Source organism: Colossoma macropomum, unplaced genomic scaffold (assembly GCF_904425465.1).
Source record: "Colossoma macropomum unplaced genomic scaffold, Colossoma_macropomum, whole genome shotgun sequence".
NCBI classification, from domain to species: domain Eukaryota; kingdom Metazoa; phylum Chordata; class Actinopteri; order Characiformes; family Serrasalmidae; genus Colossoma; species Colossoma macropomum.
In genome coordinates this window covers 12,533,410-12,550,741 of record NW_023494799.1, presented here as the reverse complement: position 1 = coordinate 12,550,741, position 17,332 = coordinate 12,533,410, and the positions used below count along the sequence as shown (strand labels likewise).

The 17,332-nt window shown below is 39.9% G+C and overlaps 2 protein-coding genes across 2 annotated transcripts; both read left to right on the top strand.

Moving 5' to 3' along the window:
- Nucleotides 1–1,856: 1,856 nt before the first annotated feature.
- LOC118818986 (transmembrane protein 275-like) lies at nt 1,857–6,678 on the top strand. The gene is made up of 2 exons (XM_036586568.1): nt 1,857–2,005; nt 4,246–6,678. Exon 2 carries the CDS (start codon nt 4,295–4,297, stop codon nt 4,865–4,867), a length of 573 nt encoding a protein of 190 aa, XP_036442461.1. The 5' UTR covers nt 1,857–2,005; nt 4,246–4,294; the 3' UTR covers nt 4,868–6,678.
- Nucleotides 6,679–13,509: 6,831 nt separating this feature from the next.
- On the top strand, nt 13,510–17,045 carry atp5f1b (ATP synthase F1 subunit beta). The gene is made up of 10 exons (XM_036586354.1): nt 13,510–13,615; nt 14,342–14,515; nt 14,682–14,856; nt 14,942–15,063; nt 15,188–15,372; nt 15,494–15,652; nt 15,736–15,858; nt 15,939–16,151; nt 16,427–16,628; nt 16,774–17,045. Exons 1-10 carry the CDS (start codon nt 13,510–13,512, stop codon nt 16,869–16,871), a joined length of 1,557 nt encoding a protein of 518 aa, XP_036442247.1. The 3' UTR covers nt 16,872–17,045.
- The last annotated feature ends 287 nt before the right edge of the window (nt 17,046–17,332 follow it).

The window sequence follows — 17,332 nt, the reverse complement described above, 5'->3', positions numbered from 1 at the left end:
TACAACAATGGTTTTAAGGTCTAATTTCGATCCTTCAGTAAGTTTTTCCCAGGTCAAAGGCACATAGCTTTTCATAACCTTGTTCTAAAACAGAACAATAAAATAAAAAGGCTGGAGACAAGACAGGGTGTGTAGAGTCAATATAACTTGAACTGCAATGTTTTAAAGGACAATTATGTTACCTAACTAAAGGTACTAAAGATGCACCTATGAGCGTTCCAGCCCAGTGACAGTTTAGGACCTTTTTTTCTGAGAGTGATCAAGCGGTCCTACTGCGCAAATCATTAGTATTATGTGGTAACTTAATGTTTCAAATGTTTTATTGTGATTTTAATGTTAATTCAGTATAGACACAGCTTAATATTACTACTTACTACTTAAGGTGATTCAGGCTATCAAAATATCCTAATTAATCTTTTGGTGGTAACGTTTTCTGATAGGGTGATTTAGATATTTTTGATAAGGTGATTTAGGCTATGAACATATCCTACTTGCAGTTTTACGTAGAACGCTACCTATAAATATGTGATGTGGTAGGACATATCGACAAGCACAATACAAATCCTCAGCCTGCTGCTGAAAAAAAAGGCTTCAAGTTTACTGGCCAGTCAAGACCCTCCCTCACAATCTCACCCAATAGAACTACATAATCGACATTAGCCTGTCTTCCATGGCCTGTACGTGGAGCCATAGACCAGTGAAGCTGTGTCGTCATTCTGTAGTCAGCGCCATATAGGGAACTCTGGGTCTAAAAGGAATTTCTCTATGTGAAAAAATGAATGGAGTTTTCGAAAATTGCCTCTGTCACATCCTGTGGTACTCAGAATGTTCCAAAGCTGATGGAACATTTTGTCCTATGAGCATTTTTCTCTTGAATATCACCGAATCCTCTGAATTACGTGGTTAAAGAGTCGAAATATGAATACTGCTACATGTGTGCTAATGATGCTACGCACTGAATTTATGTAATTAGACTGGCAATCACCATCAGCTAACAAGATGAGGGGCCCCAGATAATCCTGTTTAGGAACAGACGCTACTTTTCTTGTTCGCCAGCTTCTTAGGCAGTGTAAATGACACAGTCACCTCTTTTAATACTCTACTGGTCATCCTTGAAAAAGACTGACAAAATACAAAATGATACGACCACCATAGAGTGGTCCTACCAAGCATGTGTATATCATTAGCACAGCTTAGTAGCTCTGTGTTTTAAACGTTTCATTGTGTTCTTAGCTTAATATTACAACTTATCCCTTCATAAGCTGATTTATCAACCCTAATTGTTCCTTTAATGCTGGCGACATTTTCTGATAAGGACATTTGCCAGCTTCGAGTTCACATTTTCCCGTTACACTTTAAATGAAGGAGCAGTTACATTCTGGGGCCTGAGGCATTATAATAATAACTGCTGCACCATTTAAGATGGAATGGTAAAATTCGAACAAGAAGCTGGCGAAGCTGACTTCAGCTTTGTAGTTTTAATGCTGGAATCACGCACGACAATAAGTCTTGTAGCACTATTCTCGCCCCTTTTAGCACCATTCTCATCCCTTGGCACCCCCTTGCGACGCCAGGTTAAGAACCGTTAAGAACCCCTCGGCTAACCGATTTTAATTGAGATTGAGAACGCCACAAAATGTTAAAAACTCACTCTGTTGGGAGAGAATCATTGTGTTGGCTTCAGACTAGCTATAGCAAGCTTGCGCTGTTTCTCCTCACCTGTATTGCGGCAGGCCCCGCCTTCTGCGCGTGTGTATGAATTACCAGCCAATCCTATCACAGGTGGCGGGAGAATACCAGCCAATCCTAGACCAGGAAGGCGGACTCTGTCCGAAAACGGGTGGAAGAAAACAACGTGTTGAACGAAGCCGCAACATGGTGTGACTCTCTGGGACCTGAAGCGTTCTCTACTTATACGACCACTCTAGGTGGGCTCAGTTTCCTCAGCGATTTCTTCATCGATTTTCTAAAGCTGGAATAATCAACATTTTTGCCAACTTGTCTGGTGAGTGGAAATCTTCTGTTCTCGACGCATCTTCTTTTGTAATGGACAGTGAATGAGGTCGTATGAATCGTTTTTGAGCCTAGTGGGTAGATGAGTTTTTAAACGCGAGACTGTAGTCTTTACTTTTGGGATACGTTTAGAAGATGTTATAACTTTGTAACTGATGGGGAGCTGTGTTAAAGTTATAAGATGCCTAGCTGAATGAGGCCATTGTAAATTAGTTTAACTTTTCTGATTATGAAGCTCAGCCTAATAATACGAGACTATGAGAACAGGCAGTCATGATGGTATTATCATCTTCTATCATGATGACTACGTTTTCCACAGTTTTCACTGTTAAAACCCCACAGACTATAGTTGCTTCTGAATTTCATCTGGTTGTCTTTTTTTATATAGGTCGATTTTCATCACACATACACAGATAATTCATGCTTTAATCCTCAATTTGCTTCTGTGTTTTTCACATCCAACCCTGTTTTTTTAGCAGCTGGTGGTCCTGATTTTTCCTTTTCCTTCTTGTTAATCAGTGTGTGCACAGTGAAATCGTTCTGTCTATAATGAAATTGCTAGCATATCCCTGTTGAATTCCTCATTGCAGCCACAAAAATGTGTCCAAAGGATCTGTATCTGTCCACAGACATAACAAGTAATAAAGTTATATGACACAGTAAATTTGTCCCCTTCCAGAGCTTCTCATCACTGCGGTCATCTGGACCTGGCTGCACTAATTGAATTGCCCCTCCCATGAGCTACTGCTGAAATGACACAACAAACAACCGGACGGATATTAGAAGCAGCGAATGTTGTTCCACAGCTTTGCTCCATTCATTAATTCTGCTCTCTGATTCTCTTTTTACTCACTGTTAGTGCAAGGAGGTTTTTATAAAGCTCATTATCACCATGTTTTTCCAAACAGCATCACAGATTCAGACATTTTAGTTTGTTTGGACACTACAGCGCTGTGCAAAAGTCAAAGAGCACCCTCATTTATTTCATTTCCAGTCAAAACAGCCATTAAGTACAAGTTAATTATTTTTTAGGAGACAGTTCTGAGGAGATGCACTTGCATGAGGAAAAGTCAAAGAAAATAATAAAAAAAACTCAGACCTGATAAGCGAAGCCACTCCCTGTTGATTTCTTGAACCAGCTTCTAAGTATTTGTTTCTGTTTAGTTTGTTTTTTAGGGAGCGTATGCACAGTGCTGCAGCTATGCATAGTAAATAGTAACTAAACAGAGACCACCCTTCATTTTTTAAATTTCCAGTCAAAACAGCCATTAAGTACAAGACAGGATATATTTCTGAAGAGCTTAGATATAAGATAATCCACTTGCATAAGGAAGGGGATAATAAGTGGGGGAAAAAACAGAACTTTCCAAAACTGGAGTCCATAAAATTATTAAAGGATGTAGATAAAATGTGACTCCTAACAACTGTGCAAGATATGGTAGACCACCACCAATTCTTTGAATAAATTTCCAGTTAAGACAGACATAAAGTACATGGTATGTTTTTCAGAAGAAAGCAGAATACATTTAGTCATATGCAAAAGTTTGGGTGTCTTTGGTCAAATGATTATTTTGTTGATTTTCTAAGTGAAAATAAGTTTAACATGTTAAAAACTGTTGCCAAAGGTGTCACCATCACCAGCTGTTCTCCTTAAAAGAGACACTTACATTTACACAGTTACAACTACCCAAACACACCTTAGCTGGCTTGCAAATTTCTTTTTTAGATGCATCTAAAAGTTTGATTACCAACTTCTAAGACTAAACTTTGGAGCCGTGGAAAAATGTTCCTTCAGATTTCTTTGAAAAACTGAAAGCAAGCCTCTTGAAAAGAATAGAAGCTGTTATAAAGGCAGAGTGGACACTAAATATAGGGGAAAAAAGATATTTAGTTGTTGAGGCTTCTGTGTAATTTTCTGTTAAATATATCTTTTGCTTTTTTGCCAAAAAAGTAAAACTTATACATATTTTCAAATAAGTTAAAATTTCCAATAAACTACAAATTAAAAGCATCCAGGAACTGATTTCCAAAAAGGAACCTCATTATTTTTTATTTTTCATGGATTTTAAATGGTTCAAAGCAGTCTGATCAAAAATTCAAGTTTTGCTATTTATCAATACTGTTAACGTAAAAAAAATGAGTATTGTTATGTGACACCAATGCCAGTATACTGATGATGCATTACTCAATACTACTTGCTGTCTATCTATCTTTCTCTCTATGTCTCCTTAGATACATTGAGAAGTGTAAGCTGAGAAGGTAAGGAGGTCCCACTGCAAGGATGATCTGCTCTGATAAAGACCCACATCTGACCCCAGTGAAGAAATCTGGACAGAGGAGATTCCTGCGTGCGCAGGGCCACCCATCCCCAGCTCTGTGCTGCGCTTGTGGACTTTGCATACTGCTGGCGGGCATTAACATTACTCTGGTGGGGGCTTTCGGCTTTGCCAAGATGTTGCCATTAAACAACCCTCCCATTATCATTGGACCTCTCCTCTTGCTGGTGGCACTGTCGTTTTTTGGGGCATGCTGTGTGTGCAGTCGCCAGCCGACCATCCACTCTTCCCGCAAAGTTGCTGGGCAGAACCACTGGGGGTTAATGAGAGTGGCCGGCACTGCGTTCGAGATGGAGGCCAGTGAGCACACGCTGCAGGACACCACTGCCATTCAGCTCAGCCCAACAAACTCTCCATGCTCCTCCCACCGCTCTAGCCCCACCCACTCACCCACAATTGTGCTCCACCCATCAGAGACCAACAACTTACCAAATGACAGTCATTTATCCTGTGAGGCATCTTCAATAGGAGATGATACCAGTCCACTTAGCCCCTCACATGATGCGACAGATACATAGCCTGGACTCGTGCACTGAGTTACTAGTTTATTAGATACACTTAGATTGTACCTACACTCATTGGCCGCCTTTTTCCATGTACAGCACGTTTTAATAATCTTCTAGTCCTCCATCCATGGACAGTTTCTGACCACTGGACCACTGTTAGTTTTGATCATTCTAAACTGATTCTAAGTCAGAGACCATCCTTTCATTTATTTCATTTCCACTCAAAACAGCCACAAAGTACAAGATGTTTAATTTTCAGCATCAGGACAAATATAGAAAGTGTCTGTTTAATAGAAAATTAAACCGAAGTCTCAACAACTAAATATAATATCATTTTAGCGTGTCCAAGCGGTTGTAAATAAAAAGGTGGTCTCTGGTTGTCTTTACATGTCCAGCTGTTTTGGTCTTATTTTACTACTTCATCTGCTGTCAGTTTTGACCACATGACCACTGTTAGCTGGATTTTTATGGGTGGTAGACCACTCTCAACCCTGCAGCGACATTAAGATATTTGAAAATCCCAGCACACACTGCCATGTTGGTGTCTCTGCTGTGCTGAGAATGGTCCGCCACCCAAATAAAATCTAGTCAGAGGTGGTCCTATGGTAGTCCGTTTTCATTGATGAATGGGACAGTGGGAAGTTGATTCACTGTGTAGCAGCAGCTGGGCTACTGTTAGTAACTGTAAACCGTTTATAGTAGGTGCATTTAAAGGTACCTAATAAACTAGCAACTCAGTGTATGAAGTTTTAAATCACAGACACTGCAGTTTTCAGACTTTTATTCCACCAGACTTTTTACTGCAGCATATCTCAAACATCTTAAGAGAGACATAAACGAATTTTCAGAACTGCCACACACGGACAGGTGCTTGCTTTGAAAATATCACTGGTTTATTCTTTGTAGTTCCATTAGGCACATCAGATCAGTCTGCCTGCAGACACTGCCGGGGTGAGAAAAGCTCATCACAATGTCCTCATCTCACACCTATGAGACCATAGAACAGGAGAAAAGACTTCTACCTCATCCTGCTGACTCACTGTGACAGACTGTGAGCTGAAGCTTTCAATCAAAAAGTGTTACATTCATTTAAGGACATCTTTCACATCCTTCACTCTCACTGATCATTACAGTCAGTTAGCTTTACCTTCACTGAGTGCATTTAAATTTGTGTACCTGCAGCCTGTTTAAAAGACGAATATATTTTGAACAGAAAGAGTTCTATTTGAAATTAGAGAACTGGTCCAACAATAATGCTAACTCTGTTTGAGAATCAGTAGACAGCAATTAGTATTAATGACCTGCATAAAGGTCATTTGGGCTATTTGATTGTGTTCACTCATTACTAACTGCTGTGAATTTTCAGTGTGTATGGTACTTTAAATTTATAAAGATATATGTAAAAACATATAGATATAATTGATTTATTTTTTATTTTAGTTAATTTATTTAATTTATTATGACCACCCTTTCACTTATTTAATTTAAAGTCAAAACAGCCATAATTAAGTACGCATCAGCCATTTTTCAGCATCAGAAAAAAGTATTTAGTGTGTCCGGTCTTTTTGTCTACTACAGTGTCCGTTCTTTTTGGGAGACTGGAAATCTCCAGAGATATTTTTCCACATTTACAAAGTCTTAGATGTTGAATTGTTGAATATCCTGCTTTGATGATTCATGTAATCCTAAAAACAGACTGATACTCATCAGTCCGTAAAGCCTCCACATCTCAGAGTTTTGGTTTCTTTTTTGTCTATTTCCTTTTCTCATTAAGGGCATCTTGACAGCTACACACCCTTTCAGACCTGCAGTGTTGAGTTGTCTTCTCACAGTGGAAGGATGGACAGAGAGAGCTGTGGAGTGGGAGCTTGATTTTCTCCTCTCTCTTAAAGATGAAAGCTCTAAGTACTCTGTTTATCTGATGGTGACAGTTTTGGTGGTCTACCAGGTCTTGCACGGTTGTTTGGAGTCCCATTTTATATCTTTAGATCTTTTACGATTTGACCTGGGGTGCCTAGACTTTTGCATATGACTAAATGTGTGCTGCTTTTTTCGGACCATGGAAAATGTAACTTGTACTTTATGTCTGTTTTAACTGGAAATTAACCAACGAAACGGTGGTATATATAGGGTATTATATAAAGGGTATATAAAGGATATATAAAGTGTGAAATCGATGTTTACCTTTGTTACAGTGAGTCATTGGTATTTTAGTCATTATGGATTGACTGGATGGAGTATTCACTACTGTTGATGCTGAATGTTCTAAGATGTGTAAATCCTGTCTTATTTATCCAAAACAATTGTAAATAAAGTGATACAGTTTGTGTTCAATTTGAGAGAAAGTCTCAAAAGACGTTATCTGTTGTTGAGATTTAGATGGTTGGAAACTGAAAAACAGCTCTCATTTGCTGATAATGAGGTTGTTTTCCTTAAAACACTGCTCATCTATTTTTTTGTTCACTCAGCTCTGTAAAGTCTTCGGTTTGTCTGTTTTTGTCTCTTTGTGAAAAATGAGACCTGTCTGAAAATTTGCTTTCCTCTGTGAAGCTAATGTTGGTGAGGATTTTAAGTGAATTACAGGATAAATCATTAGCAGGGGAGAAGAACGTCCAAAGTCTCCTCACAACACCATATAAACTATGTAGCCTGATCAGCATACTGTATTGTAAAACACATGATTTACTACCCCTGTTATACAAAATGCCATAATCTTGTCTTATCGTGCAGGTGCCTGTGCATCCAGGACAAACATTCTAATGTTGCGGTAAATGTTGTTAATTGTGTAGCCGTGTTTGCACAGAAGCGCAGCTGCACCATCTGTGCACATTGCTCCATCACAACGGCCACAAAGCAGCTGCGCTACAGAACCAGCAATGTCTGGGAACAGGCTGAAAAACACGATACAACAGGGCCAGCAAGGAAAAAAGAGAAGTTAAGGACAAACAGACTACAATACTGTATTTTGAGCTTTTACATCTAGAGAACACTTTTACAAAAGTGTATTTGAAATTGTGGTGTAATGGAATGGAAATGTTTTGCAACATTTTTTGAATTTTCATAGAACTGAAGTGTGATTTCTTGTATGTGCATTTATATTAAAATGCTCTCTAAAAGGCAGAGAGGCTGGATTTCACTGAACTTAGTCAAGGAACCATTCTAGACCATTAAACAACCATTACATGCTCAGCACTGGAAAACATTCATTTGATTCATACTGGATCAAATCAAGTCAAGTCACCTTTATTTTTATGCTGCACAATAAAATCAACTAAAAGTAACCACAAATAACTAATCAAAACCGCACAAGAACTTCAACAAGGACAACAGTAGTCATATAAAAACAATTCAAATGAAAAAACAATAAAACAAAGTAGAAGAGCTACTGATGGCAAGACAGGATCAACCAAGACAGAACAGATGACTGAGTGAACACATAGTCTTTAAAAGAACTTTGATAGGTGTTTAAATTTAACCTGAAAATATCTATTGAGGATAATTCCTTTATGAAAAGCTTAAGACTTTTCCAATGTCTCGGGGTCAGCTACAGAATAGGCCTAGTTACATCTGAACCTCACCTGAAAGCATGGAATGGCTAAGTGGCAACTGGATGGAAGATTGTAGGGCTGGAGTAGAGTGGAAGTAGACAAGGTCAGAGATATACACTATATGGCCATAAATATGTGGACACACTTTACATCGCACCTATATGAGCTTGTTTGATAGCCCATTCCAAAACCATGAGGATTAATATGGAGTCCCCTCCCCTCCCCTTTCTGGCTATAACTCTTCTGGGAATGTTTTCCACAACATTTTGGGGTGTGTCTACAGGATTTTGTGCCCGTTCAGTCAAAAGAGCATTTGCGAGGTCAGACACTGATGTTGGATGAGAAGATCTGGCTCGCAATCAGTATTCCAGTTCATTTTCAAAGGTGTTCAGTGGGGTTGAGGTCAGGGCTCTGTGCAGGTCACTGGAGTTCCTCCAATGCCAAACTCGTCAAACCATATCTTTATGGAGCTCACCTTGTGCACAGGGGCAGAGATATGCTGGAACAGGAAAGGGCCTTCTCCAAACTGCTGCCACAAAGTTGGAAACATATAATTGACTGAAATGTCTTTGCGTGTTGTAGCATTAACATTATCCTTCACTTGAACTTAGAGCCAAACCCTGAAAAACAGACTCAGACCATTATCCCCCTTCCACCAAACTTTACTGAAGGCACTATGCATCCCTGGTATCTGCCAAACCCTGATCCTGTCCACATACTTTTGGCCATATAATGTAGCTTGGAGCCAAGCCATGCAATGTTCAGCTCTGTATTTTGCTGGTAAACATACAGCAATGCAAGTACAGAGGTATTGCTCTCTGTTTTCTAAGTACCACTCAGGAGCCTCGCAGCTGCATTTTAGACCAGCTGTAAGAGTCACAAACTCAACTGACAGATTCCCAAGTACAGCATGTAGCAATAATCAATACGAGAGTAAATAAAAGCATCAACTACTGTTCCAGGTCCTTAAAAGACAATATGCTTTCAAGTTTTGCTATACTTCTGAGTTGAAAGAAGCTACCTCTCACAGCAGTGTTTATTTGCTTCTCAAACTTAAGAGCAGAATCAAAGATAACACCAAGATTTTTTACATGGTTATGTATGTTAGACTATAATGGCCCCAGAACATTAGCTACAGCTCTGGCTAAATCAGGATTTTCAATAATACTAATGTCTGTTTTGTCTTGGTTTAATTTAAGATAGTTCTTAGACATCCAGCACTCACTTATGTCTCTTAAACAATCAGAAATGAGGCACATGGAGCCATTTTCACCTGGGAGATAGAGCTGTGTCTGTCATCTGTCATCTGTGATAGGGGATTTTGTACATCTGAAAGATGGACCCAAAGGGAGCATGTACAAAGAGAACAAAATAGGACCCAAGATAAAGCCCTGAGGTACCCCACAAGTAATAGGTGCTGACGAGGAGAAAAAGTGACCCATCTTGACAGAAAAAAGTTTCCATGTAAAAGGCTAACCACTTCAGCGCAATTCCCAGGAAGCCATCATAGCACTTCAGGTGATCCAACAAGATAGTGTGATTGTCAGTGTCAAAGGCTGCGCTGAGGTCTAAAAGAACTAAAACAGCACATTTTCCAGAATCAACAGCTAAAAGTAAGTCATTAGATATCTTCAGAAAAGCAGACTCAGTACTGTGTTTAAAAATGTAGAAGGGTGAAAAAAGATAGCCTTCTCCAAAACCTTGAGAATGGTAACCTAGAAATTTGTCTAAATTTGTTGAGGACCGATAGATCGAGCCCTGGCTTTTTAAAAAGAGGCTGAATGACTGCATGTTTAAAACAAGAATGATGAGACTGCTATTTATTATGGACATAATACTCGGACCAACACATGGCAGCATATCTTTGAGAAACAGTGTGGGAAATGCATCGAGGGAGCAAGTGGTAGGCCTCGTGCATAATTGGATAGGTTAGATAAGACACTGACACAGGCTCTAACTGATTAAGGAAAACAGAACGTGTAGGTAAATGAGCATGGTCGTGGGCCGGAGATAAAACATGAGCTCTTATGTTGTCAATTTTGCAGATAAAAAATCTCATCAAATCTTCACACATTTCAGCAGTTTCCTCAGGGGCTCGATGTAATGGCAGAATGCAGTATTGTATTAATTGTATTAAAAAGTACTTTATGACTGTGGGTTTGAAGGATTATTTTGGTGAAGTATTTTGCTCCAGCAGTTTTAACTACACACTGATAGTTAGTTAGACATTCTTTGAAAATTTGGGGACTTTAAGCTTATCTTCTTTCTATTTCCTTTCTGCCTTCCTTCATTCCTGCCTAAGTGCACTAGAATTGTTATTATCCACGGCTGAGATTTTATTTAGAATTTCCTAAATTTAAGTGGAGCAATTAAATCTACAATGTCAGCACCTGTAGAATTGAACAAAGCAGTCAGCTCATCAGTGCTAGTTCAGAAGGCATACAAGTACGAGCAGTAAACAAGCCGACGAGCACTCACAAGAAGCGCACACTGTAGGCCTAAAAAATGGTAGTAAATTAGTGGATTACTTTCACAGTAATTTACTGTACCATATTAGCCATTATTATGTTTTGCACTGTATATGCATAGAATATCTAAAATGTGCATTTTTCAAATGCATATACACTTTTTTACCAGCACTTTTAACATATTTTAGCTTTATTTTGCACAAATATACCAAAAACTGGCAATACCAATAAACAGTGTCATTTTTGTCAGCATGTCAATGTTCCAGCATTTTAACAATATAAAACAAAAAATGAGTCTTTAAAAAAGTAAAATGTTGATGCCTTTTTAACTGTCATATAATGCTGGGTGGTGCATCTCAACATTAACCTCAGAGTAATTTGCTGTATTATTACAGAAAATGTCTTTAGATTAGTTGATTTCACAACAAAGTAATAAATACAGTAATTTACTGTGAAAAAATAGTGCAACATGTGAAATCATGGCAATAATTAACAGGGCATTTAAGAATTACAGGTAGACTTACATAGGACCCTATGAAATCTGTTTTTTTAGCACAAGATCAAGCTTTTTCTTCAATGTAACCAAGGGTCCCAATAATTTTAAAGTGCATTGTAGTCTTTTTATTATTACTTTAACATTACATTTTTATTGTTATTATATAAAACAATAATAACATTGTACATTACAAGTAAGTTCAACAAAATCTAGCAGAATTCTATTAAAACTAAATACTCTCCAGACAGGTAATCTAAAAATAACAAATTGTATGTCATAAATAATTGTTTATACATTTAGCATTTTAGCATAATGAATGATAAAGAACCTCTATTGTTGAAAGAGGTAAGTGTAGTGGAAGACTCTGAGGACACTGAGTAATCTAAGTTTTAAACTTATAATAATTAGAAGAGTAACACTGGTTAACACATTTGCCACTTTTAGTCAATGCTTCTTTAAAAAGTACAAATGTAGACACTTTCCTTCTTATATAATTCAATAATTTATGTTCTGATTTTAGGCCTATTTTCATTTGATCAGTGTCCTTGAGAATTGGATGGATGGATTAAAAGATGGACAAGTGGATGGATGGAAGAAAGGAGGGACAAATTCTTTCAGAGAACATCAGGTTTATTTACAATAACGAGCTTCACACCCGTTTTAGGAAATCATTTTTAGGACTTTTCCAGGAAAATTCCTATATACAGGTCCTGCTCAAGAGCATCACACGTTAGACATTTGATCAGTTTTCCTCTTTTCTAGGTGTTCACCATCCCTGGAAAACTAGTCTGTAAATGTCTGGACTTTCCAGCATATGTGGGAACCCTGAATAATCATTAGCATTCATAATCTTTTGTATTCAGTATACCTTGCTGAAAAAAGACCATTAGAACCATTAGGACTGAAAGCTGATGGTTTTGCTTTCTAATGAGAAATGACCAGGAACCAACAAAAACCTTTAAAGGTTTCTATGAAACCTGGGTGTGTCTACTCTATTTTCAGTCTTATTTTAGTTACATTACAGACCTGAACCCATGTTAGTCGTGTTGTCAGAGTAAAGGAATAGGGTGTGTTAACCTTATTAATAGGGCTAAACTATTTTTTTTTAATGTAGCATGTCATCGTGGCTTATTGTGCTCAACCTCACTTCTTTTTTCCTGAGCCTTTTACATACACATTAGGTAAAACAGCTCCATCTAGAGGTCAAAATGCTTCAAGTCGACTGTTGATAACATACGTGGAAACCACAGCCACAGCACCCCACCTTTATAGACACAAGAAATCAAACATGGAGCGCCGTTTATTTGTAGTTTAAGCTATCCCTGTTCAGAAAGATAATTTAAATTCTTTGACTTTATGCCAAAAAATCCCCCCGTTGATTCAATGATGATAGCTCGAACTGAGAGCGAATTTATGCCAAAACCTGTCACAGTATTCTGAGCATTTAAAATAAATGAGCTAAACTGAAGCCAAAGCGTCCGGATTAAAATAGAAAACACGAGAATTCGTGCTCTCCACTGACTGATCTCTGCCAGAGTTGTCCTTCAGAACACCGACGTCCGACTCTTGTATGAATCATTCTTTTGAATCGGTTCTTTTCCATAAATAACGAATTCACACGCCTAACAGAACCGATTTTTTCTAACTTATCCGCATTTATCTGCATAATGTTTACTTCTGTTATACTTATTTCTAATAAAAGTCGAATAATAATGTTTGGCAATGTATCTATATAAAATGATTACATAAACGTCACACAGAATTAAGAACTCTGGATTCGCTGATACTAACTTCATATATAATGTAGCTGACCGGCTTCTGCTTTCTGTTGAGTGTTCGTTCTTTGTAATTTCGGAATCTCACTCCATTCATGAATAAAAATAACGGATATCTCACTCAATGAAAAAAACGTCAGTGTATATGAAGAAAAATAAAGTTACCAAGAACCAAAATGAATGGTTCAATCGGACGTTCAATTAATTCAAACGGACGATTCAAAAGAATCGGTTGAACTGAATCCTCGCTGCGCATGCGTGTTGGAGACGCCATCGTGTTGGCCGCATGCGCAGTGCAAGGGCTGAAGCGGCCTCTATATAAAACGCGGAGTGCTGCTGTCCCGTTCCACCTTCAGCCATTTTAACCATGTTAGGAGCTGTGGGACGCTGCTGCACCGGGGCTCTGCACGCTCTTAAGCCCGGGGTTACCCCCCTGAAGGCCTTCACCGGAGCTCCAGCAGCGCTCTTTTCTCGTAAGCTATGCAGTTGTTTATCGTTTTTGTCGGAAAATAGCGTTCTTGCACGGGCTTCTTGGAATCAATGGCGCGGTCGTGGCGCGGCCGGCCAAATGGCAGCATGCTGGCTGCGAGCGAATACAGGCCTCAAACTTTAAACAGCGAAGGTTTTATGAATGCATTTTTATTTAACCTGGACTTGCGTGTAAACTTGACAAGTAAAACAGTTACTTTGAAAGCGAAGGCAGTGTAATAGTGGCAGCGAGTGGTAGTTGTCAGTTAAAACTGGAATGACCTTTATGTGTCATGGGGAGACGGCTAGGACGGTAGCTAACTGTTAGCTTAGCTAGCTAACTGCAGCGCTCCTACTTCTTCTTAAACACGGCTGTGGTAACAAAACTAGGTTTTATGCTCCCTTTATTTCAGAATATGTAGCTTTGATCGTAATTTCTGGAAAAAACACATTTGGAGTCTCCATAGACCGCTTAACTGATCAGCCATAGGGGTGCCGGGATAACCGGAACCAAACGCTTTTGCAAAACGTTATGAAGCTAATGTGGCTAATGTTTTGACCCGAGGTCACCGAACAGACGTTTTCGTGAACTGTTTGAGTTACATTTGAGCTTCTCAGATGTATTTCACAGCGTTGGTTTTCAACTTGTATTGTCATTGAAATGTTTGGATATAGTGGGTCAAGGTGGATGACAGTGCAGGTTGACAGACCGAGTCTCCTCCATGTTGCAGGCAGGGATTATGTCGCTCCCGCCGCTGCTGCTGCCACCGCCAGCGGAAAGATCGTTGCGGTCATCGGTGCCGTAGTCGATGTCCAGTTCGACGAGGGCCTGCCCCCAATTCTGAATGCCCTGGAAGTGGCCGGTCGCGACACCAGGCTAGTCCTGGAGGTGGCTCAGCACCTTGGTAAGTATGCTTGTAAAGCTCATAGAGTATCGAGTAAACGTTACATACGTTTACTTTTGTTCAGTAAATGAATACGGTGTAGTAAATCAGTCATGTAAACAAGGCTTGAGTTAGAGTTGACTTCCTCGTGTACTTGGAACTGATTATGCCTGCGCTTTTTCTTCAGGGGAGAACACCGTCCGCACCATTGCTATGGATGGTACGGAGGGTCTGGTGCGTGGCCAGAAAGTTTTGGACACTGGTGCCCCAATCAGAATCCCTGTGGGACCAGAGACGCTGGGCAGAATCATGAATGTCATTGGTGAGCCCATTGACGAGCGAGGACCAATCACAACAAAAACGTAAGTGCAGACATTGGTGCTGTGATTTTTGACTGAACTTTACGTTGATGTGACTGCACAGTAATGTCTGTCCTTTTGTCTTTAGGACTGCTGCCATCCATGCTGAGGCCCCTGAGTTCACGGACATGAGCGTGGAACAGGAGATTCTGGTTACAGGAATCAAGGTGGTCGACCTCCTGGCCCCCTATGCCAAGGGTGGAAAAATTGGTATGAGTTACTGACCTTCAATTCCCACTGAATTTAACTAGGATTTTCAGAAGGTAGTATAGTTTCCTTCTAAAGGTGTTTTTAATAAGATCATGTTTTTGTTTCTCTCCCAACTTTTGTGCAGGTCTGTTTGGTGGTGCTGGTGTAGGAAAGACTGTGTTGATCATGGAGCTGATCAACAATGTGGCTAAAGCCCATGGTGGTTACTCAGTGTTTGCTGGAGTAGGGGAGAGGACCCGTGAGGGAAATGATCTGTACCATGAGATGATTGAGTCTGGTGTCATCAACCTGAAGGACACCACATCCAAGGTAATTTGGGATAACTTTATTGGGGTGTGGCAGCTGTCCTACAAAATTGAAAACAAGTAGACATAGAAAATTTGTTAAATATGCTTTTGGTGCACTAACGAGGCATTCTCTGCTCTTAAAGGTCGCCCTGGTGTACGGACAGATGAATGAGCCCCCAGGCGCCCGTGCCCGTGTGGCTCTGACTGGACTTACCGTTGCAGAATATTTCCGTGACCAGGAGGGGCAGGATGTGCTGCTGTTCATCGACAACATCTTCCGCTTCACCCAGGCTGGATCAGAGGTAATCACTTACCAAGGCTCATTGTGACCTTTTTAGTTATCCACTTGTTTAGTAGCTAAATTTGCAACCTAATTCTCTTTCAGGTGTCTGCCTTGCTGGGTCGCATCCCCTCTGCTGTGGGTTATCAGCCAACCCTGGCCACTGATATGGGTACCATGCAGGAGAGAATCACCACCACTAAGAAAGGCTCCATCACATCTGTACAGGTTTGTACCATTCTCTTAGCAAACCATCAACTGATCAGTTTTCCATATTAAGTATTGATTTGACCTGACTTGTGTTTTAGGCTATCTATGTGCCTGCTGATGACTTGACCGATCCTGCCCCAGCTACCACCTTTGCCCACTTGGATGCCACCACAGTGTTGTCCCGTGCCATTGCTGAGCTGGGTATCTACCCTGCTGTAGATCCCCTGGACTCTACCTCTCGTATCATGGACCCCAATATTGTCGGAACTGAGCATTATGAAGTGGCCCGTGGTGTCCAGAAGATCCTTCAGGTGTGTGAAGCATTGTCAGGTCACTTAGTGCCAGAATGCCACTTTGATGACTTAAACCCTTTGCCTGTTCTAAACCTCAGACATTAGTTTACAGTACTGACTTCCGATCCACTCCTTTTTTTTAAATTCTATACCTGTGGATGTGTAGGACCCTAAAAGTTCCTGAGAGTCTCAGGTGGATGGTGTGTAAGTCCTTATAAAGCTGCGGGCAAGGGGTTTGACCACCTGCCTTCTGCATTAGTGATGCTTATGCGATCCCCTACTTTTCTTCACAGGACTACAAGTCTCTGCAGGATATCATTGCTATCCTGGGTATGGATGAGTTATCTGAGGAGGATAAGCTGACTGTAGCTCGTGCCCGTAAAATCCAGAGGTTCCTGTCCCAGCCCTTCCAGGTTGCTGAGGTCTTCACTGGGCACTTGGGCAAGCTGGTGCCCCTTAAGGATACTATCAAAGGCTTCAAGAGCATTCTAGGAGGTTTGACAGTCATTTTATAACTTTATGCTTTTTATTTTCAATTCTTAGTTTAGGCCGTATGTAGGTAACTATAGATGTTTTAGATTAAAGGGCCTTGTTTGGATTCCTGTCAGTCAATGTACTGAAATTTGTGTTCATTAAACAGGTGAGTATGATGCACTGCCCGAGCAGGCGTTCTACATGGTGGGTCCCATCGAGGAGGTCGTCCAGAAGGCTGAGAAACTGGCTGAGGAGCACTCGTAAAAAAAAAAATTTGTCATACAAATATCTGGGCAGGGTTGGACAAGGATGGAACGGGAGGAGCACTTGGTTTGTAAAGTCGCATTCAGAAACAATTATACCTGTGTTGTCAGTCATTCTGAAGTTGTATTTAATGTTTCCAGTTAAGATGGAAATAAATCTGTCATTTACCATGAACTGTCTTGTTTATTTTTGCATCAGGTTGTTTCGAGAAACTAGTAGAATTGTTGATGTTGACTTTTACAGGGTGCCTGGGGGTCCTTAATTTGTATGAATTTTTCTGAAGTTTGTCTTTCAAATTTAAGTCTTGAATACAAAACCACTAGACCAGACAGATGTTACAGGGGTTTTTTATTATTTAGAAAGAAAACATGACCAAACTGCTGTATGGACAGTGATATGGGGATAGTTACTTTGAATTGTGGCTTTTTTGTAATGTGACTGGTGTTGTGCATTTTGATTAA

Coding starts and splice junctions, on each gene's coding strand:
- atp5f1b (XM_036586354.1), top strand. CDS start 13,510: ATGTTAGGAGCTGTGGGACGCTGCTGCACCGGGGCTCTGCACGCTCTT. Junction 13,616..14,341: donor TCCAGCAGCGCTCTTTTCTC/GTAAGCTATGCA, acceptor TCCATGTTGCAG/GCAGGGATTATGTCGCTCCC. Junction 15,859..15,938: donor GCTCCATCACATCTGTACAG/GTTTGTACCATT, acceptor CTTGTGTTTTAG/GCTATCTATGTGCCTGCTGA.
- LOC118818986 (XM_036586568.1), top strand. CDS start 4,295: ATGATCTGCTCTGATAAAGACCCACATCTGACCCCAGTGAAGAAATCT.